This window comes from Dictyostelium discoideum, assembly GCF_000004695.1.
Source record: "Dictyostelium discoideum AX4 chromosome 2 chromosome, whole genome shotgun sequence".
NCBI classification, from domain to species: Eukaryota; Evosea; class Eumycetozoa; order Dictyosteliales; family Dictyosteliaceae; genus Dictyostelium; species Dictyostelium discoideum.
Window position 1 is genome coordinate 6,696,902 of NC_007088.5, and position 27,152 is coordinate 6,724,053.

The following is a 27,152-nucleotide window of genomic DNA, read 5'->3' on the forward strand; positions in this document are numbered from 1 at the left end:
TTAAGTAAAATAGTTATCTATAAATAGTTGTAATTCTATTTATACAAAAAAAAGAATTTTATTAAATTTAAATTTACTAAATTTTAGATTTATCAAACCAGAACAACTAGATTTTAATAAAATTGTAAGGGAGCTCCACATAAAATTAATTTTCACAACTTTAGGGCTGAAATTTTTAATAGTTTTTATTTTTTTTTGTTTTTGTTGCTGGCTAAAAAATTTTATTTTATTTTATTTTTTTTTTTTTTAATTAAATTGGATTGCAATACTTCATAAAACTCGATTTTTTAATAATTTCAATTTTTTTTTTTTTTTTTTATTTTTTTGAGAAAAGTTTTTATTTTTTTTTTTTTTTTTTATTTTTTAATTTTTTTTTTTAACTTATTTTTTTTTTTTTTTTTTTTTAAAATTGTTAAATATATAGAACAACAATTCAAAAAATTATATTTATTAAAATTTTAAATATTCTTTTAAATATTTGTATAGGTTATTATTAATAGTAGTAATAGTAGTAAATGGCAGATACAACATTATTATTACAAAAATCTTATACATTAATTCAACAAGCAGCGATAAGTGATAGAAATGGTCAATATAGTATAGCATTAAATTTATATACAAATGGATTGGAAGGTCTTATGTCTGCTTTGAAATTGGAAAAGAATGATAGAGTAATACAAACATTAAAAATAAAGATAACAGAATATTTCAATAGAGCGGAACAATTAAAAGATATAATAAAGAAAGGTTATGTTGCACCACCATTACCAACAACAAATCAATCGTGTCACGATTGTGTCGCATCACCACCACCAACACCATCACATTATCAACCACCACAACCTGTATATAGACCAACTGCACCAACTGCACCACCTCCATCACAATATCATCCAATACCAACAAATACCGATGATTTAATATTACCAAGTGTTCCCACTTTCAATCCACTACCAACTCCACCACCACCATTTAACCCATCTGTTACAAATAATATATCATCGACAAATTCATCATCAACAAATTCATCATCATCATCATCGTTAGGATTAGTTTCAAGTAAAAAAATTGAAAATGGTTCAATTGGTAATTCATATGAAACATTATTTGGTGATAAATTAATTGGGAGCACGTGGATAAAAGTTGAAGATCCATATATTAGAACTAGACATCAAATTGATAACTTTGTAAAATTAATAGAATTGGTAATATCAAAATGTATTTTTAAAGATTTAAAATCTCAATCAGATAGTAGTTTTAAATTACAAAAACCATCAACTAAATTTAAGATTGACCTAACTACATCAACTGAATCCCAACAACAAGAAGATGAATTAAAATTAACATTCTATCAACTTAAGGATCAAATTTCGACACAATATAATATAGTTTTTAATTATCAATTTTCAAGTACTATTCACGATCGTTCAATTGAATGTAGTAATGGTTATCTCATAAAATAAGGTAGAGGATTGGATTTCTATCAAAAACCACTCAATAATAATAATGGTTTATTTAGTCAAGTTTCAACTTTTAATCAAGATTTAAAACCTTGTTTAGAGTGTAATATTGATATATTTAAAAAATGATTTTATTTTTAAATAAAACTTGGATTTGGTTTTTTTTTTTTTTTTTTTTTTTTTTTTTTTTTTTTAAAAACTTGGATTGTTTTTTTTTTAAATATTTAAAAAAAACAAAAAAAAAAAAAAAAAAAATAAAAACAAAAATAAAACAAAACAAAATAAAAATAAATTTTATTTAAAAAAAATAAAATTTGATATTTATTTGTCTCAAATTTTCGGAAATTTGTCTTGTTGGTTTTTTTTTTTTTTTTTAAGTTTCAATTTTTTTTTTTTTTTTTTTTTTTACTTTATTTTATTTTGTAATGTAATAATTATGTAATAGTAATAATATGGATAATAATAATAGTAATAATAAAAATAATGAAGAAAGTAATAATATTGTAATACCAATTTTAAGTGAAAAAGAAAAAAAACATTTATATGAATTTGAAATAATAAGAATATTAAAAAAAGATGAATTTTCAACAACATGTAAAGCAAAGAAATTAAGTGGTCAATTTAATGAGAAACGAGTTAATTTTTGTATTATAAAAATTATTAAAAAGAGAGTAAAGAAATTTGATTCTAAAAAAAATGAAATTATAATTGAAATCGATCCAAGAAAAGAAAGAGAGATATTAGAAAAGATTAAACATATTTGTGTTTTAGAATATTATGGGTATAGTGAAGATGAAGATAATGGGTACATATATACAGAATATATTCAAGGTGGTATTGATATAGTTGAAACTGTGACTAATAAACTATTAAAAGAACATTCTCATTCTTTTCAATCTGAAGATATAATTAGAAGATGTGCTTTTCAATTGGTTTTATTATTAAATCATTTACATAACAATTTACATATTATTCATGGTAATATAAATACTGATAATGTTTTAATAGCTGATCAAGAATTTAGTTTAAAATTATTTGATTTTAGTTTATCAAAAGATATAAGTTATTATTCAAAAGATAATAATAATAATAATAATAATAATAATAATAATAATAATAATAATAATAATAATAATAATAATAATAATAATAATAATAATAATAATAATGCTAATAATAGTAATAATAATACATTAAATAATTTAAGTATTGTTAATAATAATAGTAGTAGTAGTAGTAATGATAATAGTAGTGAAGCAGAAGGTGGTGGTGGTGGTGGTGAAGCATCAATTACATCAACGATTTCAACTATATTATCAGGATCATCAAGTTCACAATTATCAACACCATCAACATCATTAGAATCTTCATTTTCATTAGAAATCAATTTAAATGATTCATCATGTTATTTAATTGCACCAGAGATTAGAAATCAACAAAAGATAACAAGTAAAGGTTTATCAAAAAAATCAGATATTTGGGGATTAGGTTGTTTATTATTATTAATGGTTGGTGGTGATCCAAAGATTACAACAAATTTTGAACCAACAATACCATATCATTTATCAAACAATTGTAAAAATTTCATTCAAAAATGTTTAATTCAAGATCCATATCATCGTTGGGATACAAATTTATTATTAACTCATAAATTTATTGAAAAAACTTCATTTGAAAATTCATGTAATAATCAAAATAATAGTTCAACAACAACAACAACAACAATTAATACATATTCAATTGAAAATGAAGAAAATATATTATTAATTAATGGATCAAATGGTATGAATGAATTTGAAGAGATACCAAATTATATAACTACATTGAAATTTCAAGAATCATTTAATATGGAGATTGTAAATGAAATGTTTACAGATTCAATTGTACATTTAGAATTCCCTCAAGGTTTTAATAAATTGGATTTTAATGAATTACCAGATTTTTTATCAACATTGATTTATCATGGTGAATTCAATATTGAGAGTAATTATCATTCGAAATCTTTAAAACCAAGAGATATACCAAAGAGTATCATTCATTTACAATTACCAAATTATAATTTAAAAATTCGTAGAAATTCAATACCTGATCAAACAAAATTCTTAATATTAGGTTCTGATTTAGGTGAGAATGAAATTCAATCATTAATTAATTTACCACCAAGTATTATAGATTTAGAATTTGGTTGTGATTTAGAATTAATTTTAAATTTTTTAACACAAGAAATGATACCATCAAATATTACAAGTTTAAAAATTAATTCTCAACAAATATTTTTACCATTTAAAAGATCAAATCCATTTGGTTTAACTAATAATATTGGTAATAATAATAGTAATAATGGTGAACAATTTAATATACCAATTGATGAATTACCATTATCAAAAGATATTAACGATTTAATGATATTAGAAACTGTTGAAATTAATAATTTAAATCAATTAAATTCAAATAAATTATTAACACTTACAAATAGAGTTGGTAAGTTAATATTTTCAAAAGAATTTGATGAACCATTAACAATTGGTTGTATTAAATCAAGATCAATTACATCTTTGAAATTTAATAAAGGTTCAAGATTTAATCAACTATTGGTAGTTGGTTGTTTACCTGTAAATTTAACAAGTTTAGAATTTGGTGATCGATTTAATCAAGCACTATCGGTTGGTTGTATTCCACCAAAAGTTACTCATTTAAAGTTTGGTAGATGTTTTAATCAACCTTTAAAACTTGGTGTAATTCCTGATTCTTGTACTTTTATTCAATTTGGTTCACAATTTAATCAATCATTAGAACCAATGGTTATACCATCATCAGTTAAAGAATTAATATTTGGTTCACAATATAATCAACCTACAATTCAAGGCACATTTCCTGATAGAATTAAGAAGTTGGTATTCTCTGATGACCATGATCAGTTTCATTCACAAGATACATTACCAAAATCTTTAGTACATTTAGAATTTGGTGAAAGTCAAAATTTCAATCAAATTTTATTCAATCAATCTTCTTCAAATTTAATTCCATCATTAACACCACCACCACCAATCTATCAAAAATTAACAACATTTATTTTCAATGGTTATTTCACAGTACCTTTAAAAGTTTTCGATTTACCATTATCGATAACTCATTTAGAGTTACCACAATATAATGATATCCTTGAAAAGGATTGTATACCTTCATTTGTTAAAACTTTAGTACTTGGTTCATCATTTACAATTATTGAATCATTTATAAATTTACCAAAATCAATAACTTCATTATCATTTGGTTGTGATGAAAATGTAATTGGTTTAATCAATCAATCATTAATACCACCAAATTGTAATACTTTAAAAATTAATGGTCAATCAATAAGTTTACCAATAACTCAAACTTTACAAATTTTTAAAAATCCAATTTTACCAACTGAATCTTCTCTAATATTATCTCAACAACAACAACAACAACAACAACAACAACAAATGGATCTATCAGTTGAATATGAAAATCAAAATTTTTTAACTACAAATACTCTAAATCAAGGTTCATGGATAATTTCAATTAATAATTTTTCAAATCGTAAAGACCAATTTTATTCTCCAATTTTCTCTTTAATTGGTTCAAATTGGCGTTGTAAATTTTATAGTAATGGTAAAGATGCTTCTACAAGTGGTAAACTTTCAATTTTCATTAGTAATTGTGATTTATTAAATAATCCTTTCACTATTTTTTTAGAAAAATCAATATCTTATAAATTAACTTTAATTAATCAAAAAAATCCAAATGAATCAATTCAAAAAAGTAATTTTATTAATTTATATATATATATATTTTAAAAAACAATAATTTTAAAATAATTATTAATTTTATTTATTTATTTTATTTTTTAAAATTATTATTATTATAGGTTCATCTCATACATTTAGTATTAAAGAATTTAATCATGGATATGGTTCATTTATTGGATTATTTTCATTATTAAATCCAAATAATGGATTTTTAGTAAATAATACAATAAAAGTTAGAATCGATGCAGCCCCAACTTCACCATTAGTTAATACTTATGACAAATATAATATTGGATTGAATCAAGCCTTTAGTTATAGTGTACCAATGATGTCAAAAAAGAGTGAACCATTTATATCACCAATTTTTATGAGTTGTGGAAGAAAATGGATTATTAAAATCTATCCAATGGGTCAACCTTCTTCAAATTATATGTCGGTGTTTTTAGAGTATAGAGATGAAGGTGAAGAAAATGTCCATTTCTCTCTAGAGTTAATTAGTCAATTATATCCAGAACAATCCATAAAATACTGGGTACAATATAGATTCAACTCTAAAAGTAATTCATTTGGTTATCCAAAATTCATTGGTGTTTCAACTCTTATGGATCCTGATATGGGCTTCCTTGTTAATGATACCATTATTTTAAATGTTTCAATTTTACAACTTAAACCAATAAAAAAAAGTTTTGGATTTTTATAAAATTAGTCCAATTTTATTTATTTAAATCTTTTTTTTTTTTTTTAATAAGAAGATTTTTTATATTTTAAACATATTTTAATTTTTCAAAAAAAAATGAAATATATTTTTTATGAAAAAGTTTAGATCTAATTAAAAAAAAAAAAGAAATAGTTCACTTAATTAAAGTCCCATAAATTGGGGTGTTAAAGAGTTTTAAAAATCTTAAAATTTAAAAGTTAATTCACATGCCACATAAATTGTGGTTATTGAAATTTTTTTTTAAAAACAGAAATAAAATTTTTAAAAAAAACTTTTTATAATTTTATTATAATATTCAATGAATTTAATAATAAAAATTTTTTTTTTAGAATTTTAAATGATTAATTAAAGAAATAATAAAAATTTTAATATAATTCAATTTGTTTTTTAACGGTTTTAAATATATAACCTCATCCTTTGTCAATAGAATCATATTACAATTTCCAAAAAATAATAAAGTTATGGGTAAAAAAAAAAACTATTTAATAGTTAAAAAAATTATTTCAAATCATTTTAAAAAAAAAAATCTTTTATTTCAAACAATTTATTATAATTATTAAAATAAATCTTTTTTTATTAAAAATTTTTAATAGAAATGGAAGCAATTAAAAAAGAATATGATTTTTTTGGTTACCATACAAGTAATTCATTTAAAATTGATATCATATTAAAAGAATTATCAATAGAAAATTTCAATTATCATCGAGTTGATATTGCAGCAGGCGAACAATTAAAAGAAGAATTCTTAAAATTGAATCCAAACAATAAGATTCCAGTGATTGTAGATAATTCACATCAACCACCATTAGTTATCTTTGAATCTGCAACCATTTTAGAATATCTTGCAGACAAGTATCCATCAGGGAAATTGTTACCAGGTCTTGATAAACCACATGAACGTTATGAAGTTTTAAAATGGTTAACTTTTACTGTTACCTCTCAAGGTCCAAACTCTGGTAGTTTACTTTTTTTTAAAATTCATTCACCAGAAAAGATTCCATCAGTTATTGAACGTTTCCAAAATGAAGTTGAAAGAATCTATGGTGTAATGAATAATCAATTAAAAGATAGAGATTATTTAGCTGGAAATGAATTATCAATTGCAGATATCTCAGCTTATGGATGGGGTATGTATTTGAAATGGGGTATCATGATCGATGATTGGGAGTCTAAATATCCAAATTTCAAAAGATGGATTGAATTGGTCGAAAAAAGAGAATCATTTCAATATGCTATCAAAGTAGCTGATGAAGGTATTAAGAAATGGAAAGAATCTAAAAAAGAATAAATTCAAATCAAATTATCTTTTTAATTTAAACAATAAATTATTTTAATACTTTTTATTTTTATTCATTTCTGATAGTGCTTATTTAATTCTTAATTACTTTTTCTTTCAATTATTAAATTGATTTTTTTGATTTTGATATTGACCAATTTGTTTTGGTTGTCTGTTTGAATGATTATCATCTCCAATTATGTTTTTTACTTTATTTTTTTTTTTTTTTTTTTTTTTTTTATATTAATTAATTATTTGCTTGATTTGACTCTTAAGCGATAATAATAGTTTTTTTATATTTTTTTTATTGTAAATTTTAATTTTATGATTTCATATAAATTGATAGACAATTACTCTATTTGGAAGTACTGTGCTAGTTAAACAATAGTCTTTTATAATTTGATTTTTAATGTTTTTAATTTGTTTGATATATTCAGTTTTGTTAAAAATTTAGTGTGTTTCTTTTGAAGATAATATTTTAAAGTTATTAACTTTGTTTATGTAGTTCAAGGTTGCGGTTTTGTACCATTTTTCAAGGATTATATCATAGTCTAATTTTGTGGCTTGAATTTTATCATCACTGTAAAATTGATTGCAAATCCATATCCATACCTGGTGGAGTATCATTCCTATTTGGTTTTTATATGCGAAATGTCTTAAAAGATCATAATCTATAGGTTTATAGCACCATACGAACTGTGGTATATGAAATCTTATATGTATGTAGTCTATGTTAATTTCATGATCTTTCTTCATATTAGGTGGTATAATTGGTGTGATTTTGTTTATTGTTTGTTATTTATGGTTGTTCTTTCATGTAGCCAGTTAATTCTTCCGCCTGTTGATTTTAAGATAAATCCCATTAGCTTGGTAGTGTTGATAAATGATTTGGTTACTGGTTTTTTTGACCGATTGTCGGCATTTATAAAAATGGGAATCGAACCCGCGACTGTAAGTTTGAAAAATAAAAAAAAATGGTTCTACTGAGACTCGAACTCAGATTACAGGATTCAAAGTCCTGGGTGCTAACCAATTACACTATAAAACCGTTGAAATTTCAAAAAAGATTTAGTAATATTTATATGATTCCCTAATTTTTAGAAGAAGTACTTTAAATTTTCATTGTTTGGTTTATAAATTTTAAAATCAAATTTGTGTTTAATATAAAACTCCATATCAAATCATTTAAAATTTAAAAAAAGATAAAAGAAATGAAGCTTGTATTTTTTTTTTTAAAAAGATTTGCTATTTTTGTTTTTGACACACCACAAACTTCTATAATTATTGGGATAATATAATTTTGTATAAATTAGTTTCGTTAATAATTTATTTGAAAACAAAAAATTTTGGGCTAATGGCAGTGTTTAGGAAAAAAAAAAAAAAAAAAAAAAAAAAAGAAAATAATTAGAAGTTATAAAAAAAGAAAAAAATAATAAATCTATTTTTGGATTTTTCTAGAGAGTTTGTATATAATTTGAGGTTTTAAAAATGAAACTGGTAAAAAAAAAAATTCTAATCAAATTATCATTCTATTATTTTTAAAAATGAAACTTGTAAAAAAAAAAAAATTTCTAATCAAATTATCATTTCTATTATTATTTTGTTTAAACGGCCAATTATTTCTACTTTATACTTAATCCTTTGTAAACAAAAAATTATAAATAATAACAGTATAATTAAATTTAGAAGAGATAAAAAATATTAATATTTAAAATCGCTATTATTATTTATATTTTAAAATTTTATTATATTTCGGTCGTTTTAACTTGAAATAATTAGAAGTTTATAAAATTTGGTCTTGTGAAATAAACTGAAGTACTTCTAATGAACAAAGTAATTTGATTTGTTGAAATATTTTGTTCATTATTGAAAGAGTTACTTAGATTTATTTTGAATAAAGATTTTTCAATTTTTTGTGAAGTTAATAATGATTCTATAATTTTTTTTAAAAAAATTGTTAATAAAAAAACTATATTAATAAAAAATATAGTAAAAAAACATACTAAATAACATTTTTTTAATATTGTTTTTATTTTTTTTGATTTTGTTTTTATTAATAATGACATAAAAAAAAAAGTTATTTATACTTTTTTTTAAAAAAAAAAAGGTTAAATCGATTCCAAAAATTTGAATCGATTTAAGTTTGACTTATTTGAAATAAAGTATTTAATTCCCTGAGAATGGTTGATCCTATTATTATTATAAGGAAATATGAAATTGTATAAAGTATTGTAAAATGATGTTGTTGATATAAATTTATTATTATATAATAACAATTATTGTTAATTTTATAACACACACTCACAAATACACAAAATAGATCAAAGATTTGGATTGATATTTTTTATTAATTATAATAAAATAAAATTAAATAAAAAAAGAATTAAAAATTAAAATTGTCAACTGACTGACAATTTAAATGCAGATAATAAATAAAAAAATGATAAAAAAAAAAAAATATTAATAATAAAAAAAAAAAATGAAAATAATTAATATCAACTTTATCATAAATAAACAAAAAAAAAAAAAAGAAAGAAAATAAAATAATTATTCTTAAAATTGTTCTTTAAATGGTATTTTTTTTTTTTTTTTTTTTTTTTTTTTTTTTTTTTTTTTTTTTTTTTAAAAAATAATTTATTAATTATTAAAATTTGAACGAGGTTCAAGGTTTAAAGAAATTTTATAAAGTAATTCATCTAAAGCAATTGGAAGTGAATCGAAATAATTTAAAACTAAATCAGATTTTTGAGCAACTTGAGATTGATTTTGATTACCAAAATCATAGGAAACTTGTTGACAACGTTGAATGATTGAAATGATATTATAGATTAATTTCTTTTTGCCCCAATTGATTAGAGAATTTATGGAATCAGGATTACCTTCCTCTATAAAGGTTAAATCCTTCAAATAGACACCGAGATAAGGAATACAAGGTGGAATAGTTTCAGCCATTTTAGTTCTAAACTCTTTGAAAGATCCTTCCATTGACATGATTTTCTCGAGATCTTCAAGGATGTGAAGATGTTTCTTTGGTACCTTTGCCCAAGATAAACGTAGACGAACCACATTCGAATTTCTAATACCAGCCATAAAGGCGGTTAATAAATGATAATTATTTAGATCTCTACAATGTTGAGCGATCTTTATGAATCTACAAATTAATTTTACACGAGTTTTAATCTTTGGTTGACTAAGGATTGCAGTTGATACACCGGTTGAAATCTTATTGAAACGTTCAATCATTTTCAAAAGATTTGGTGCTTTATATTGAAGTTTTGGTTTACCCCATGCTTGACCCAAGAATTCGACTGCTTGAATTCTTTTAAAGGTTTCATATTCTCTCAAGGTAAGTTGTTGAGCGACAAATAGTTCATCATCCAATAGTGATGAAGTTAGAGATGGTAATTTAGTGGTTAATTGATTTGGACGTGCAGCCTCTGGCATTGCGTAGGCTCTTTTCTCTTTTAATGCACTATCAATCCATTTCTTTAATTGTGGTACAATTTTAGTGTAACCATCTAAAGAGATTTGTTTATCGACAAATTCAGAGAGACGTACTAAAAACTTTTCTTCTAAACCACCACCTGAAGCTGCTTGTGGTGCTTGTTGTTCTAACCAATTCTTTAAGAAAACGATTGTATGTAATTGAACCACTGACTTTTGTTCCTTTTCATGCTCTGGAACATTATAACGTTCTACTAGTTTATCCAATAGAATATCAGAGGTAGCGAATGACATATAGGTCATCAAGAGTATATTCATTAATTCACGATCCTTTTCAATGTTATTTGTAGCTTGTTCCAATAGTTTATTGAGTGTTGCAGCTCTAATTTGACCAGGATTATCAGGATCACAAATAATGGTTGAAGAATCGAATGGTTCATCCCAAATATTGGTTTTATTATGATTGGTTTGTTCGGAATTAATTTCCAATTCATCTGCCATCAATACACAAATCCTATTCTTTTCTGTGAAATTTTGAGTATTTAAAGGTTGAGTTTGATTCATTAAAATACCATCGAATGAATCGAAATGGAATGAACATTTTTCACGTTCAATACCAGTTTCAATCCAATTTTCATCAGTTTCTAATGCTTCACCCAATGGTAAATGTAAAGGTAATTGAACGATGATTTGTTTCGATTGGATTGGTTGTGGTAATTGAAATTTCAAATTTGAAATACTTTCATCAACTTGTTGGAATTTACTTAATAAATTAGAGGTTGATGGTGTTGATATTTGATCTTCTTTATCACTACTACTTGATGATAATCCATTATCATCAATTGATTCATCCAATTCACTAATTGTATTAATTGAATTATTTAATGATCCAATTAAATTGTTTGAATTATTTGTAGAATTATTATTGGATGATACCGATGATGATGATGATGATGATGATGATGAAGAAGTGGATTGTTGTTGTTGTTGTTGTTGTTGTTGTTGTTGTTGTTGAAATGATTTAAATAAAGAAATATCAATTAACAAAGTAATATTTGAAGGTCTAAGTGCAAATCTTAAACAACAACGACTATTAATTTTATAATGATATAATGGTAAACCTTTTTCTAACCATTCTGGTTTACGTTGTTTTTTAGATTCTTCAATTAGAGATGTTGAAGAACTTTGTGAAACTAGTATTGGTGAATCTGAAATACCATTACCATTAGCGCCACCTTGTTGACGGTCAACAAATATACCATAATAAGATAAATTAATATTATTATTTGAATCAATAACTTTTTCAGATATTTCTTGAAAGATTTTCTCTGTTGGTGACATTAAATCCAATCTAAATATTTCATAAGTACCATCTGCAAATTTTAATTTCACACCTTTTGGACGTAACTTTAAGGCAACTGTTGATTTTGGATCTTTAAATATTTCATAATCGTGTAATTTCTCCAATGGTTCTAACCAATAGCCACCACCTGTGCCACCTCCCCACATTAAACCACCTGCATTAGTATCCAAATATAGACCGAAATCATCTGCTTCCAAACAATATCTATCGTTAACGTTTGGTAAATATTTCTTTATCAAATGATAAACTAAACCTGTACATGTCATAGTTGGATCCATTGGTGCTTCGGCTATGAATTTACTCTCATTAAATTGACCATTGGCAGTATTGTTTGCATTTAAAACTAATCCCATCTCTTTAACTTTCTCTAATGAAACTCTAACTTTCCAAGGTATCATTTTCAATCTATACTCTTTAAATCTTGGTATTGATCTTGTCATTAGACGTGGTGTTGCTCCATCATCTGATGATAATGATCCACTTGTTGATGAAGTTGTCATTTGATCAAAAATATATTCATCATCCTTTAAAAATCTACCAATAACATTGGTTGATAATTTATTATTATTATTATTATTATTATTATTATTGTTATTACTATTACTATCATTTACAAATAGACCCCATTCACCTAATTCTTTTAAATTTGAATTTGATGCTAATAATGATCTAATTACATCACCAGCTTGAGATTTTCTTTGAACTGATACAATTACTTCACGAGTTTGAATTGGTAAATGATTTGGTTCAATTAGTGTTGTATTGGCAGTAGTTGAAGCAGTAGTTGCAACAGATGATGATAATGGTACTTCATCATCATCTTCTTCTTCCAATTGTTGTTGTAATTGTTGTTGTAATTGTGCTTGTTGTCTAGTTTGTTGCATTGAAACAATTACAACCAATTTACCTTCAGTTGGTGTTAATGGCATAATTGGTTCAGTAATATTATTTATAAAATTATTTACACTATTACTATTACTATTATTATTGTTTGATGATTTTAATTCATCAAACTCTTTTCTTGGACTATCATATTCAATCTCATTAACTCCCATAAAACTACCAACTCCCATTATTGAACCAACACCAGTACCAACACTATTATTAATTAATGAATCACTACTATTTCCACCATTAATAATACTATTACAATTACTATTAATGTTATTATTATTATTATTATTTACAAGATTTGTGGAACTATTATTATTATTATTATTATTATTATTATTATTATTATCAATACTTTGTGATAATTCATTTGAAACCAATTCATTCGCTTCTGCATTTGAAGTTTGATTATCATCTTGTACCATCATTGATTCAAATTGTTTCATTTCTAATTCTAATTGTTTCCAAGATGAAGTTTCAATACCTTCACCATCAATTCTTAAGTTTTTAATTATAAGTAAAATATCATTTGATAAGAATTTTGATCTAGTTTCAATTCTTGCCTCTAATGATAAATGATTTGAACCTATTAAATGATTAATTAAAGACATACAACTAACTTTAAGATCTGCAGGATATTCACTATCTAAAGGACTAGTTATATGAGAGAAGACTTTAGTTAATGGTTCATTAATCTTTTTAGAATAATTTTTAATTGATTCCAATACAATAGTTGAACCTAATGAAAATATTTTACAAATTAATTCCAATACTTCAAATGTCATTCTCTTTGTTGAAACTTGACTTGATAAAATTAATGGAAATATAATCTCTGCTGTATCATTTAATAAAAGTGATTGCATTTCTAATTCAACTAATAATTTTATACAACCTAAACATTCATTAATTATAAAATGATCATCTGATTTTGTTTGTGCTTGTAGTTGTGGTTGTGGTTGTTGTGTTTGTTGTTGTTGTTGTTGTTGTTGTTGTGGTTGTAGTTGTGATAATAATGGTAGTAATTGTTGAGGTTGAGGTTGTTGTGGTTGTGGTTGTTGTGGTTGAGGTCGAGGTTGTGGTTGTGGTTGTGGTTGTGGTTGTGATTGTGGTTGATCTTTATTTACATTATTTATTAAATTTTGAGAATAAGTTGTAATCATTGAAAGTATTGAAACTATACCAGTTGATTCAGCAAAATTAATTACCCATGAAACTGGTTTACTAACTAATTGTTGTCTAAGTTTTGTTATATCTTCCAAGGTGAATAATGAACTTGCTGATAAAACTTTCATATGAGTTCTTGGTGATTTTGGACAAACTGAAATCGATGGTAATGATTTATTTTGTAAAGAATGTGTTGCAGAAGTTGATGATGATGATAATGAAGATGATGAAGAGGATGATGATAATAATTGTTGTGAACTATTTAATTTTGGTGGTGATGAAATTAAAGTTTTTAAATCATTTGATGAAATTTGATGTTGTAATTGATAAACACCATTACTAACTAACGAATTCGTACAATCTGGTTTAATTCTTTGTAAAAATATCCATTTCTCTTCAACTGATAAATTTAATAATTCTTCTCTTCTCTTTTTTGAATAATCTAAATCATCCAATAAAGTTTCATATAAAGATTGAAATGATTTATAAATTGGTGATCCCATTATTATACCATTAAAACTATTATTATTACCATTTGTATTAATATTATTATTATTATTACTATTATTATTATTGTTATTAATATTATTGTTATTATTATTATTATTATTATTATTACTATTATTATTATTATTATTATTATTACTATAATTACAGTGAATACCATTTATACTATTTGATAAAGGTGAAGATTGTGATGGTGAAGAAAATGGTGGAGTTGAAGTACCATTAAAAGAAGAATGTAAATTACTATAGGATGAAGATGGTGATGAAGTTGGTGAAGATGACATTAATGGATTATATAAACTATTTGCAAAATTACTTGAGGATAATGACGATATATTATTGTTACTATTATTATTATTATTATTACTATTATTATTACTATTGTTACCATTTTGACTATTATTTAATGAAGATTTCCTTCTATTTAAAACTGAAATAAAAAATGATTGTTGTCTTGGTGTTGATACAGTTTGTTGTAATTTTTCGGTTGATGTTGAAGGTGAGATTGTTTGATGTGGTTGATCATTACCATGCGTACCTCTACGCGCTCTTGATATATTATAATAATTAATTTGGCCACTACTTAAACTAAATGAACTAATACTATTTACTAAACCTGAATTATTGTTATTACTATTATTGTTATTGTTATTGTTATTGTTATTGTTATTGTTGTTGTTTCCATTACCATTTGCAACTGCTGATACACTATCATTGGAAGCACTATTTGATAAAGTTAAACTTGTTCTTGGTGAGATTGAAGCTCTTTTTGTATTTATTGTTGAGGATGAGTAAGTTGAAAAACTTGATGTTGAATCTGTATCTGAATCTGAATCTGATGAAAAATCTCTTGACGTTATTAATGATTTAAAATTTAATTTTGGTGTTAATCCACTACCATGACCAACTCCATTGGAACCACTACCATTCATATTACTACTATTACTAATTGATTTTTTTATTGTACCATTAAATGAACCAACTAAAGATAAACCAGATGGTGATTTATTTAAAAACGATGAAGATGATGCTGAACTTAAATAAGAGTCCGTAAATAATGTATTATTATTATTTGTTGTTGAAGTAGTAGTAGTAGTTGTAGTTGTTGTTGTAGTGGTAGTTGTATTATTATTATTGTTGTTGTTGTTTGAATTATCATTTTGTTGATCATGATTATTTATAAAATTTTGAATTGATAATAAATGAGAATTTAAAAATTGTAATGAATCAATTACATCAATACCATTTTCTCTTAGAAATGGATTATTATGAATTGTAAAACGAATTAAATGTTGAGAGAATTCCAATGATAAGAAGTTTGGTAAATCATCTAATAGATTATCATGTAAACTTAAAACATTTAAACAATGTAATCTTTTGAATCTATCTGGAAGAGCTATTAATTTATTGAATTCCAAATATAATTTCTTTAGGGAACAGCAATTACCAAGTTCCGAGGGTAAAGTATTTAAACGATTCTCTTGAAGATACAACTCTTGTAAATTTTCGAGTTCACCAATACTTTGAGGTAGCAAAGTGATTGAATTATTATTTAATCTTAATGAAACGAGTGATTGGCATTGTCCAATCTCGTCGGGTATTGATCTAAGTTTATTATGTTGTAAAAAAAGGAATGACAATTGCGATAGTTTATTACCCAACTCATTTGGTATACTCGATAGAATATTTGAAGAACAATCTAAATGTGTTAACGATTTTAAATTTGATATTTCCATTGGTATTGATTCCATTTGGTTTCCTGATAAAATCAATTTCTTCAAGCCAATCATTTGACCAATTTGTGTGGGTATTGATTTTAAAAGATTATTTGAGAAACCTAATGTCGTTAGTTTTTGGAGTTCACAAAGGTGTGATGGGAAATTACTGAATTGATTCTCGTCCAAATATAACTCTCTCATTGAAACTAAACTAAATAAACGTACCGGTATAGTTCCCAATTGGTTACCTGATAAATCTAATAACCTCAACGTGGTCAATTTACTAATTGAAACTTGAAATTTAGCAATATCATTATTTGGTAATATCAACTCCTCCAATTGTTCCAATTGTTCTAAATTTGGTATCTCTTGGATTTTATTATCCTCTATATGTAATTTCTTTAAATGTCCCCCAAGCGACGATATCTCTCCTGGTAATACCTTTAATCTACATGATTTTATTATAACATTGGTTATATGTCCATTGTCTTTCATCAATTTTATTAATAATGGACATCCTGATTGTTTGATCTTTTGATGCTCTATTCTACTAGTTTTACCATCTTTACTAAGTGACCCTTCAAATAATTTATTAATACCTCCACTACTCATAGACTTCATTTTTGTTTGATTTTTCTTTTGTTGTTTGATTTTTTGATTTTTTTTTTTGTTGTTTGTTTTTTTGATTTTTTTTTTTTTGTTTGATTTTTGTTTGATTTTTTTTTTTTTTTTTTTTTTTTTTATTTTTTTTTATTTTTTGATTATTGATTCTTTAACTTGTGAAAAAGAAAAAAAAAATTATTTAAAAAAAAAAATTAAAAAATAAAAAATAAATATTATTTCTATATGTGTGTTGGAGTGTTTATTTTTTCTTTTTTTTCTTTTTAAAAATTCGCTCGTTTGATTGAAATAATTATTTAAAAAGAAAAAGAAAAAAAAAAAATTATACGGAAATTTTTTTTTTTTTTTTTTTTTTTTTTTTTTTTTTTTTTTTTTTTTTTTTTTTTTTTTTTTTTTGGGCACCTATAATTAGATTAATTTTGGGGGTTGGGTTATGATGGTTTTTTTATTTTATTTTTTTTTTTTTATTTTTTTTTTTTATTTTATTTTTTTTTCTTCCAAATTTCGAGATAACTGATCAATTATGATTATTTGAATTATGATAATATTTATTTATCTGTTTTTTATTTTTATTTTTATTATAATATTTGTGGTGATATATTATTGTGTATTGTTAAATTATAAAATTGTATAAATATATATTATTTGATTATTATTTTTATTATTATTTTGGTTTCTAAAAAAAAAAAAATATATTAAAAAAAAAATTTAAAAAAAAAAAAAAGGTTAGAATTTTATAATAATTAAATTTTTTTTTTATAATAATAAATTGAAAGAAAAAATCGTACAAAGTAAGAAAATGATGGAAAAAAAAAAAAAGAAAAAAAAAAAAAAAAAATTAATTATCTCAATAAAGACGAGATGTGAAAAAATATCGGGGCTTTTGAAATTTACCTAAAAATACAATAATGGGGAAATGATTTTTTTTATATATCTGTTTTTAAATTAACAATTAAAAAAAAGAAAAAAAAAAAAAAAAAAAAACTATGAAATGACCCTTTTATGCTGAATATGTGAGTTTATTAATCTATTAGTTAAGTTTTGATGTTAAATTTTTGAGTTAAAAAAAAAAATAAAAAAAAAAAATAAAACTATTAAACTGTTGTTACTAATACAAGAAAAATGATTCCAATGGTAGTAAGAAGATATTATTTTTTCTTTTTTTTTTTTTTTAAAATAAAAAAAAAATAAAAAAAAAAAATAAAAAAAAATAAAAAATAAAAAACAGAAAAAAAATCAAAAAAAAAAAAAAAATTAATTTGATGGTTTTTTTTATGTGATTGTTAGATTTTTTTTTTTGATATTTTTTTTAAAAAGAAAAAAAATTGACTTTAAATTAAAAAAAAAAAAATAGATATAAGAAAACCTACATAATTGGTTTCAAAAAAAGAAGTGAAAAAAAAAAAAAAAAAAAAAAAAAAAAAAAAAAGAAAATATTGGATATAAAAAAAAAAAAAATAGAAAATAAAAATAAATTATTATTATAAAAAATTTAAAGGCTTGTGTGTATGTAATTTTCTTTTTCCCACAACGATTAATGTGGCAAATTTTTTGACACAACCAATTTTTCTTTTTTTTTTTTTTTTTTTTTAATTTAAATTTTGATTTTTAAAGAATTTATGAACGAAATAATTTAGCGAGGTGTAAATATTGACATTAATTCAATATGCTTTGATGGTCTTAATTGAAAAAAAAAAAATTAAAAAAATAAACTGCCAATCAACTTTATTTTTTTTTTTTCAAAATCCAAACAGTCAAATTAAGTTTTGAAAAAAAATCTTTTTTTTTTTTTTTTTTTTTTATTATACTTTTAGTTTATCGTTTTGGTTATTTTTTTTTTTTTATTTTATTTTTTTTTCCAATTACTGTTTAAAGGAGATTTTAATTTATCCTTTGGTTTTTTTATTATTATTATTTTTTTATTATTTATTAAATTATTAATCAATAATGGCCAATAAAAGAAGATTTTTTTTTTTTTTGACTAGAAATTTTTTTTTTTTTTTTTTTTTTTTTTTTTTTTTGAAACAAAAATATGATTTTTTTTCTAATAAAACTTTCAATTAAAAAGATCTTTTTAGACCAAATGAATTTCCCGTATCAATAATTAAATATTATCTTAATGATTTTTTTTTTTTTTTTTTAATTACTCTTTATATATTATTTTATATTATTTTTAAATTTTTACCATTCATATACTTTTGGTGAATTTGGTTTCTTAATATTTTTTATATGCACCAAATAGAGGTTTAAAAAAAAAAAAAAAATGAAAAAAAAAAACAAAAAAATAAATAAATAAAAAAAAAAAAAAAAAATACAAATACAAATGATTTAAAAAAAAAAAAAAAAAAAAAAAAAAAAAAAAGGGAAAAAGAAAAAAGAAAAAAAAAAAAATTGGAGCTTTTTTTTTTTTTTTTTGCAAAAAAAAATTTTTTAAATGATGTTTTTTCTTTTTTAAAAGAATTTATTTATTTATTTAACTAGTTTTAATTACCAACACGCAAATATTTTTTTTTTCCTAAAATGATTAAGATAAAATTTTTTTTTTAAAAAAAAAAAATCATAAAAAAAAAAAAATCAATCAACCTTTAACAACTGTTGTTTAAACACTTTATATTGAGAATTTAAAATATTTGTTATTTTTATTATTATAATTATTATTATTATTATTATTATTATTATTATTATTATTATTATTATTATTATTATTATTATTATTATTATTATTATTATTATTATTATAATTTAGTATCACTCTAAAGTAGTAATAATGTATTTTTTTAATTTTTTTATTTTTTGATTTTTTTTTTTTTTTTTTTTTTTTTTTTTTTGCTGTTAAATTAAATTTTTAAGTGGTGTAAATAGTTGTTTATTTAAATTGTTTAATTATTTAAATAATTATTTAAATATATAAACATATTGAATAAAATAATAAAAATAAATATATAAAAAAATAAATATTTAAAAAAAAAAAAAAAAAAAAAAAAAAAAATCTTTAAATGGAGCGTGACGGCATTTTTTTTTTTTTTTTTTTTTTTTTTTCTGATATTGTCAAATTTTGCTTTAGTCTCCAATTAAAATTTTTTAGGATGACATTGGTATGTTTAAGTTATTGTTTTTGGTGTATCAACATTAACTTAATAAAAATGATAAAAATAAATTTATTCATATTCTATTATGAGTGTGGTACAAGTGTGGGAACAAAAATATAATTTTTTTATTTTTTTTTTTTATTAATACTATTAATCTTGTTAAATATTACTTTTATTATTATTATTATTATTATTATTATTATTATTATTATTATTATTTTTATTTTTTTGAAAAAAAGTTATAGTGGTTTATTTTTGTAAAAATAATTATTTAAATGGTTTTCTTTTTTCTTTTTTCTTTTTTTTTTATTTATTTTTTTTTATTTATTTTATTTTTCCATTTAATTATAACAAATAAAAATAGAATAAAATTAAAATAAATATTACAATTTTAAATAAAAAAATTATAGATAAAAACTTGATTGAAAAAAGATAATTCACATTGAATATAGTAATAAAATTATTAATTTCATTAAAAATACTTTTTGAGGAAAAATGATAATTTATAAAGAAAATAATATCATATATTAAATAAAATAAATTTAAAATAAATAAATCTTTATAAATTTGTGAATATTAAACAAAATTTACTATTTTTAAATTTTTTTTATTATTTTCATTTTTTTTTTTTTTATTTTTTTTTTTTTTTATTTTTTTTTTATTTATTTATTTATATATATATTTTTATATATTTTTTTTTTCCAAATCACCCACACCAAAAAAAAAAATGAAAAAGTGTGTACCACACCACACGACAACAAATAAATAAAAATAAATAAATAAAATAAATGAATTAAAATAAAAAAAAAAAATAAAAAAAATAAAAATAGAAAATAATTTATACAATAGTTTTATTTAATTTTTTTTATTTGTTAATTTTACTTTCCTTTTCCAAATTTTTTTGGTAGTTCATCTTTTTCATCTTTTGTTAATGATTGTTTTGTTAATTTTGCATAAATTCTTCTTAATTCATTGGTTCTAAATAAAAATTTTAAATAAATTTTTTTTTTTTTTTGTTAATAAAATATTTACAAATTTGTTAATTTTTTTTTTTTTTTTTTTTTTTTTTTTTTTTTTTTTTTCATAAATAAAATATTTTAAAAATACAATACAATAAATTTCTTTCAATTAAATCTTTTAATATAAATTGTTGAACTTCTTTAACTTTTGAATTTTCCTTATTATCTAAAGTTAATACTAAAATATTTGGAGCAGATTTGAATACTTGAAGAGTTTTTAGAGCAGCTATTGGAAAACTCCATTTTACTTTTCCAATTTCTAAAGAGGGAGTTTTGATACTGATATTGTAGCATCTTTCAGTTGAGACCAATATACATCTAATTTGATTCTTACCTTTTCTATTGGTTTTATATGCATAGATGTGAAGTTGATAAATTGCAGGAGCCGGTATAAATGTTGATTCAAAATATTTTTGAAATGTTTGTCTAGTTAATAAACGTAATGAAACCAACCACTGATCCCTGATTTCCTCTGACTCTGTTATAAATATTTTCTCTGATATATAATTATCATTGCTTATTCCTCCACTACCACTACCACCACCACTGCCACCGCCACCGCCACCTCCACCTCCACCACCTCCGCCAGATGAGGATGAGGATGATGACGAGGATCCTCTTTTTGAACTACTGCTAGATAAACGTGATTGAATCGTTGGTGAATCAGGTGGTGACATTTCTGGATTATTATTATTATCAAAACCACCACCGCCATTATGATTACCATTACTACCACCACCACCACTCACTAATCCACCAACTAATGATGGTGTTTGTTTTACATGATATACAATTCTTAATGTCTTTGGATCTGGTGATTCATCTCCCTCTATTGAATGCATATCAAATAAATCTATTGACCATATCTTTTTTAATGTATCTGAATCCACTTTATAAAACCTGTTTGATGTTAATAATCCAATAAATGTTGTTTCTTTTAATTTTTGAATAATTAAAAATAAAAATAAAAAAACCAAAAAAAAAATATTTTTGGATTGAAAAAAAAAAAAAAAAAAAAAAAGTTAATAAAAAATTAATATCTCTTATTTTTATTTGAATTCATATGAAATTTCATTTTCAAAAAAAAAAAAAAAAAAAAAAAAAAAAAAAAAAAAAATTTACCTGAAGATTTATTTTTTAAAAAAGTTGCATGTGTTATATATCTTTCATCTAATGGAATTATTTTTTCAAATTTTGAGGGACATGGAAATACAACTGAATCTCCATATTTATCTTCTAAATCACGACTATTTCTATTATTTGATATTGATGATGAAGAAATAGATGGTGAAATTGAAACTGATGAAGATAATGACATTATTTAAAAATAGATTCTTTCTTTTTTTTTTTTTTTTTTTTCTTTTTTTTTATATATAAAATTTTTATTTAATATTTATTCTATTATTATTAGTATTATTATTATTATTATTATTATTGATTTGTGATTTTGTAAAATAAATTTGTGCAAATGTGTAATATGTTTTTTTAATTTCTTCTATTGAGGTAAAACAAAAAAAAAAATTTTTCAAAAAAAAAAAAAATTAAAAAAATTAAAAAAAAAAAAAAATTAAAAAATTAAAAAAAAACAAAAATTAAAAATAGTTTTTTTATTTCTTTCCAAAATTATAAAGAAAACATGTAATATTCAAACAAAAAAAAAAAAAAAAAAAAAAATCATATATCTGTTTTCTTGTGTGGGTTTTTTTTTTTTTTTTTATTTTAATAAATTAATTTTTTTATTTTTATTTTTATTTTTTTTTTTATTTTTTTTTGAAAATTTTATAATTGTTTAAATAATGACCCCATCTAAATTTTATCTACACCCCCATTGATGAAATTAGTAATTAGCTTTCCTCTTATAATATATTTTATATTTCAAAAATAAAAATAAAATAAAAAAATAAAATTAATTTTGTTTTGGGTAAATAATAATAATATTAATAATAATAATAATGATAATAATAATAATAATAATTAAATAAATCTAATAAAAAATACTCTCAATTATTAATTCACTTAAAAATAAAAATAATAAATAAAACACTAAATCATTTTCAAATAAAATTTTTTTTAATTTTTTCTTTACAAATTATTATCATCATAATTTTTTTTTTTTTTTGATTGACTAAATTATAATTTTTTTCTTTGGATTGGATTAAAATTTTTTCCAATTTTTCCAAAAATGGAGTTTTTTTTTTTTTTTTATTTTTTTTTTTTATTTTTTTTTTATTTATTTTTTTTTTTTTTGAATTTTTTTTTTTTTTTTTTTTTTTTTTTTGAAAAATTTATATTAATTCCACAGACAACATGAAAAAGAAAATAACAGAAACAAGTTCTATCATGTTTTCTTCACCAAAAAATCAACAATCAAAACAATACATAAACGAAAATGTTTGGGATGATCAATATTTAATTGATGTTTATGAAAAATCAATAAATCAATATATTGTAAGTTATTATTATTATTTTAAATAAAACCAACCACATTAATTTTTTTTTTTTTTTTTTTTAATAGGAAGCCCATAATGAAAAAAATAAAAAGAATAGGAATAAAAATAAAGAAATAAATAATGTGGAAGATGACATTAGCAATAATAATAATAATAATAATAGCAACAACAAAACTATTGACAATAATAAAAATAAAATCGGAAGCAAAAATAATATCAACAACAATTCTACCACCACTAATACTAATAAGAACAAGATCAACAAACAAAAGCAGCAACAACAAAATAATTTAGATAAAGAAACAGATACTAAAGATGATTATAATAGTGGGGATTATTATAATGAATATGAAGATGACAATGGAGAGGATAATGATTATCAAGAAAGAAAAGGATACTACCAAAGCAATAAAGACCATGATTATTATCATAATGGAGAAAATAATTACCAAAATCAATACAATCCAAACTATTTTTACCAAAGTCAACATTATCAACAACAACAACCACCACAAAACTTTAATAATCAATATCAACCTCACCATCACCATCACCACCACCAACAATACCCAAACCATCATTCATATAACTACAATAGGGAACAATATCAAAATCCATACAGCCAACCACCACCAACACCAACAAATTATCCACCAATGCAAACAAATTTTCAACCACCTCCAATGCCAACAATTTTACCACAAGGTGACGACGAGCTTGCTGATTTACTTTTAAGCTGGTATTATAGTGGTTATTACACAGGTGTTTATCAAGAAAGAAAGAGGAATAGTAGATTAAATCAAACACCTCATCCAAATCATATAAATCACCATCGATATAATAATAATAATAATAATAATAATAATAATAATAATAATAATAATAATAATAATAATAATAATAATAATAATAATAATAATAGTAATAATAATAATAATAATAATAATAATAATAATAATAATAAAAGTAATAGTAATAGTAATAATAAAAAATTACCAAAATTTACCAATATCCCCAAAACCAAAGAAACCAACTAAAACATAATAAAGAAGTTTCTTGAAATTTACCTAAATCGCCTAGTTTTTTTTTTTTTTTTTTTTTTTTTTCGACTGGATATCAATTATTGATAGAGAATCTATGGTTCATTCAAGTATGGAAATACAATTTCAAATAATCAATTCACCTATTATCCATCTGAAATTAATGGCTTAAAACCTTAAACAGATTATGTTCAATTTAATTGTGAAAATATTGATTCACCAAATAAAGCAGCCACTACAACTATATCAATTTCCTTTTTCTTTTCTATTTATTAATAATATAATTGTTTCGTTTTCTTATATTTTAATTTTCATTTAATAAAATATTATTATTTTAATTTAATTTTTCACTTTTTTTTTTTGAGTGTCCAATTATTTTTTTTATTTTTTTTATTTAAATAATTCAATAGTAAATGGTAATTTATATAATTTACTATTTAATTATTTAATTTATAAAAAAAAAATAATAAGAATCTGGATTCAAAGTAGAATTTTTTTCATTTCCGAGCCAGTAATCATTTTTTTTTTTTTTTTTTTGCGATTTCCTGGGAAATAAGGAAAAAAAAAATAATAAAAATAAGTGTCTTGGTGAAGTTTTTCTTTAGGAATTGGGAAAAATGAGAATTGGAAAAAAAAAAAAAAAGAAAAAAAAAAAAAAATAAAAACTAAATAAATAAATATTTTTCTCATTTGACATTGAAAGAAAAGTTTAGAAAAATGAAACATATATTATTTTTAGTTTTATTGGTTTTAAGTTTTACAGAAAAATGCCTGTAAATATGATTTATTATTTTTTACAATTTTATTTTTATTTTTATTTCTAATCACCATAATTTTTTAAATCTTAGTCTTTTAACATTTATTTTTATTGTGGATATCAATATAATATAACCATTGAAACAAATAACCCTCCAATTACCCAAATATCAGGACATACCAATTTTAATATAATTGTTCCAATGACATTTAATTCTACACACTATAGTATGGAGCTTTCATCATATTTTACAAGTTATCAAAGTTCATTCAATGTAATGGTAAGTTTTAATAGATTCGAAAGTACAGCTCAACATGTTTTTACAATTATGCCTCCAAATTTCGAAGGTGTCAAATCAATCAGTAACGATTTAACTCAATTTGAAATAATAGGAAATGGACTTAAACATAACAATTTTTACAATTTTTTAAAAGATATTCGATGTGACCAAGATATGAGTTTTGATCCAAGTAAGGAACGTTTTGTGTGCTATTCAGCTTTTTCAAATAGTTGTTTTAGTTTTGGATATTCCAATAAATTTTTTAATTTAACTAACCAATATTTTTTTTTCTGCTGGTATGTATGCATTAAAAGTATTTTAATTAAAATAAAAATAATTTTTTCTTTATTTGATTAACAATTTTAAAAATATTAGTACCCACTATAAATTCAATTGAAAGAATAGGTTCATTTTTACTTATTGATGCAGAATTCCATTGTCAAAACTATGTGGATAGTATTAGAAAAGGTATTTCCATAGGAGCAAGAATTATATGGTTCACTCGAGAATGCAAATAGAAATTCAAAAACACAATACACATTTGATCCAGAATCATATGATTTCTCTATGTGCTTAGAGAATGATAATTACAACATCTCTTTGATTTCTGATATTAAATCTCAAACAAATTATTCAAGCCATGTTATATTGTGAAAAAGGTTATAGTAATGAACTTAGTAACAAAGATATCTACAATTTCCTTATTCTCTTTTATATTTATTTTATTAATATAAAAACCTCAATAATGTAATAAATAAAATATTTTTAATAAAATTTAATATACATATATCTTTTTTTTTATTATTTTATTTTGATTTTAAGGTGTTTTTTTTTTTTTTTTTTTAAAATATAATAAACATTAATAATTTTCAACAAAGGTTGAAATTTCCACAATAGAATAAACATTAATAATTAAAATAGATTATTTTAATGTTATGTTTTAGCTGATCTTACAATTTCTCCACGAATACAAGTAGTTCAAATCGCAAAAGACTAATAGATTTTAATCTGTTTAATTTTTTTTAAAAGGGTAAAAAAAAGATTGTTAATTTAAAAAAGATTTGTCTCTGTTCCCCTTAATATTATGAATGATCTTTTTTTGTAGCACCATAATGATTTTTTTTTATTATTTATTAATCAAAATGTTTATCCATTAAAGTAAATAAACAGTAATTAATAAGTTAATTTATGAATTTTTAATTTTTTTGAAATAAAATTATTTTGATTTAGATTTAAATACAGATATTTTATTATAGATCATCTAATCAGAATTTTGATTTTTTAAAAAATATGTTGTTCCTATTATTGCTGTTAATGTTTTTTTTACAGAGTTAATTCTAAATTTTTTGCTTTTTTAATATATTCTAGAGTGGCTAGTTTGTACCATTAGTTGAGAAGGGTTGGGAATGATAGCTTTTCACCTGTAGATGGTTTGTCGTTATATAATTCCAGAAATACATTATTCGTGAACATAAGGAACAAAATCAAACAGCTCAGAATATCTGGATGATTAACCAATTGACGCACGCATAAGGAACAAAATCAATAATGGTACGAAATTCACAAACAAGATGCAAAAACT

General features: G+C 21.9%; 8 protein-coding genes and 1 non-coding gene across 9 annotated transcripts; 5 read left to right on the forward strand and 4 right to left on the reverse strand.

The window, feature by feature from the left end:
* Positions 1 to 515: 515 nt before the first annotated feature.
* On the forward strand, positions 516 to 1,463 carry DDB_G0276347 (microtubule interacting and transport domain-containing protein; the record flags this gene model as incomplete). Its single annotated transcript, XM_638094.1, has 1 exon — positions 516 to 1,463. The coding sequence occupies one exon, from the start codon at positions 516 to 518 to the stop codon at positions 1,461 to 1,463; it is 948 nt and encodes a 315-aa protein (XP_643186.1).
* A 449-nt stretch (positions 1,464 to 1,912) lies between these two features.
* On the forward strand, positions 1,913 to 5,933 carry fnkC (FNIP repeat-containing protein; the record flags this gene model as incomplete). Its single annotated transcript, XM_638095.1, has 2 exons — positions 1,913 to 5,246; positions 5,353 to 5,933. 2 exons carry the CDS (start codon positions 1,913 to 1,915, stop codon positions 5,931 to 5,933), a joined length of 3,915 nt encoding a protein of 1,304 aa, XP_643187.1.
* Positions 5,934 to 6,546: 613 nt separating this feature from the next.
* On the forward strand, positions 6,547 to 7,239 carry DDB_G0276351 (hypothetical protein; the record flags this gene model as incomplete). Its single annotated transcript, XM_638096.1, has 1 exon — positions 6,547 to 7,239. One exon carries the CDS (start codon positions 6,547 to 6,549, stop codon positions 7,237 to 7,239), a length of 693 nt encoding a protein of 230 aa, XP_643188.1.
* Positions 7,240 to 8,202: 963 nt separating this feature from the next.
* Positions 8,203 to 8,275, reverse strand: tRNA-Gln-UUG-7. Its single transcript has one exon. It is a non-coding gene; the product is annotated as a tRNA-Gln (tRNA).
* A 727-nt stretch (positions 8,276 to 9,002) lies between these two features.
* Positions 9,003 to 9,240, reverse strand: DDB_G0276379 (hypothetical protein; the record flags this gene model as incomplete). The annotated part of the gene is made up of 2 exons (XM_638097.1): positions 9,003 to 9,196; positions 9,231 to 9,240. The coding sequence occupies 2 exons, from the start codon at positions 9,238 to 9,240 to the stop codon at positions 9,003 to 9,005; spliced, it is 204 nt and encodes a 67-aa protein (XP_643189.1).
* Positions 9,241 to 9,864: 624 nt separating this feature from the next.
* Positions 9,865 to 16,935, reverse strand: gefL (Ras guanine nucleotide exchange factor; the record flags this gene model as incomplete). Its single annotated transcript, XM_638098.2, has 1 exon — positions 9,865 to 16,935. One exon carries the CDS (start codon positions 16,933 to 16,935, stop codon positions 9,865 to 9,867), a length of 7,071 nt encoding a protein of 2,356 aa, XP_643190.2.
* Positions 16,936 to 20,902: 3,967 nt separating this feature from the next.
* On the reverse strand, positions 20,903 to 22,361 carry tipB (hypothetical protein; the record flags this gene model as incomplete). Its single annotated transcript, XM_638099.1, has 3 exons — positions 20,903 to 21,002; positions 21,137 to 21,977; positions 22,166 to 22,361. The coding sequence occupies 3 exons, from the start codon at positions 22,359 to 22,361 to the stop codon at positions 20,903 to 20,905; spliced, it is 1,137 nt and encodes a 378-aa protein (XP_643191.1).
* A 989-nt stretch (positions 22,362 to 23,350) lies between these two features.
* gemin1 (component of gems 1) lies at positions 23,351 to 24,530 on the forward strand (the record flags this gene model as incomplete). The annotated part of the gene is made up of 2 exons (XM_638100.1): positions 23,351 to 23,491; positions 23,559 to 24,530. The coding sequence occupies 2 exons, from the start codon at positions 23,351 to 23,353 to the stop codon at positions 24,528 to 24,530; spliced, it is 1,113 nt and encodes a 370-aa protein (XP_643192.1).
* Positions 24,531 to 25,300: 770 nt separating this feature from the next.
* On the forward strand, positions 25,301 to 26,088 carry DDB_G0276381 (hypothetical protein; the record flags this gene model as incomplete). Its single annotated transcript, XM_638101.1, has 3 exons — positions 25,301 to 25,306; positions 25,382 to 25,883; positions 25,946 to 26,088. The coding sequence occupies 3 exons, from the start codon at positions 25,301 to 25,303 to the stop codon at positions 26,086 to 26,088; spliced, it is 651 nt and encodes a 216-aa protein (XP_643193.1).
* Between the last annotated feature and the right edge of the window lie 1,064 nt (positions 26,089 to 27,152).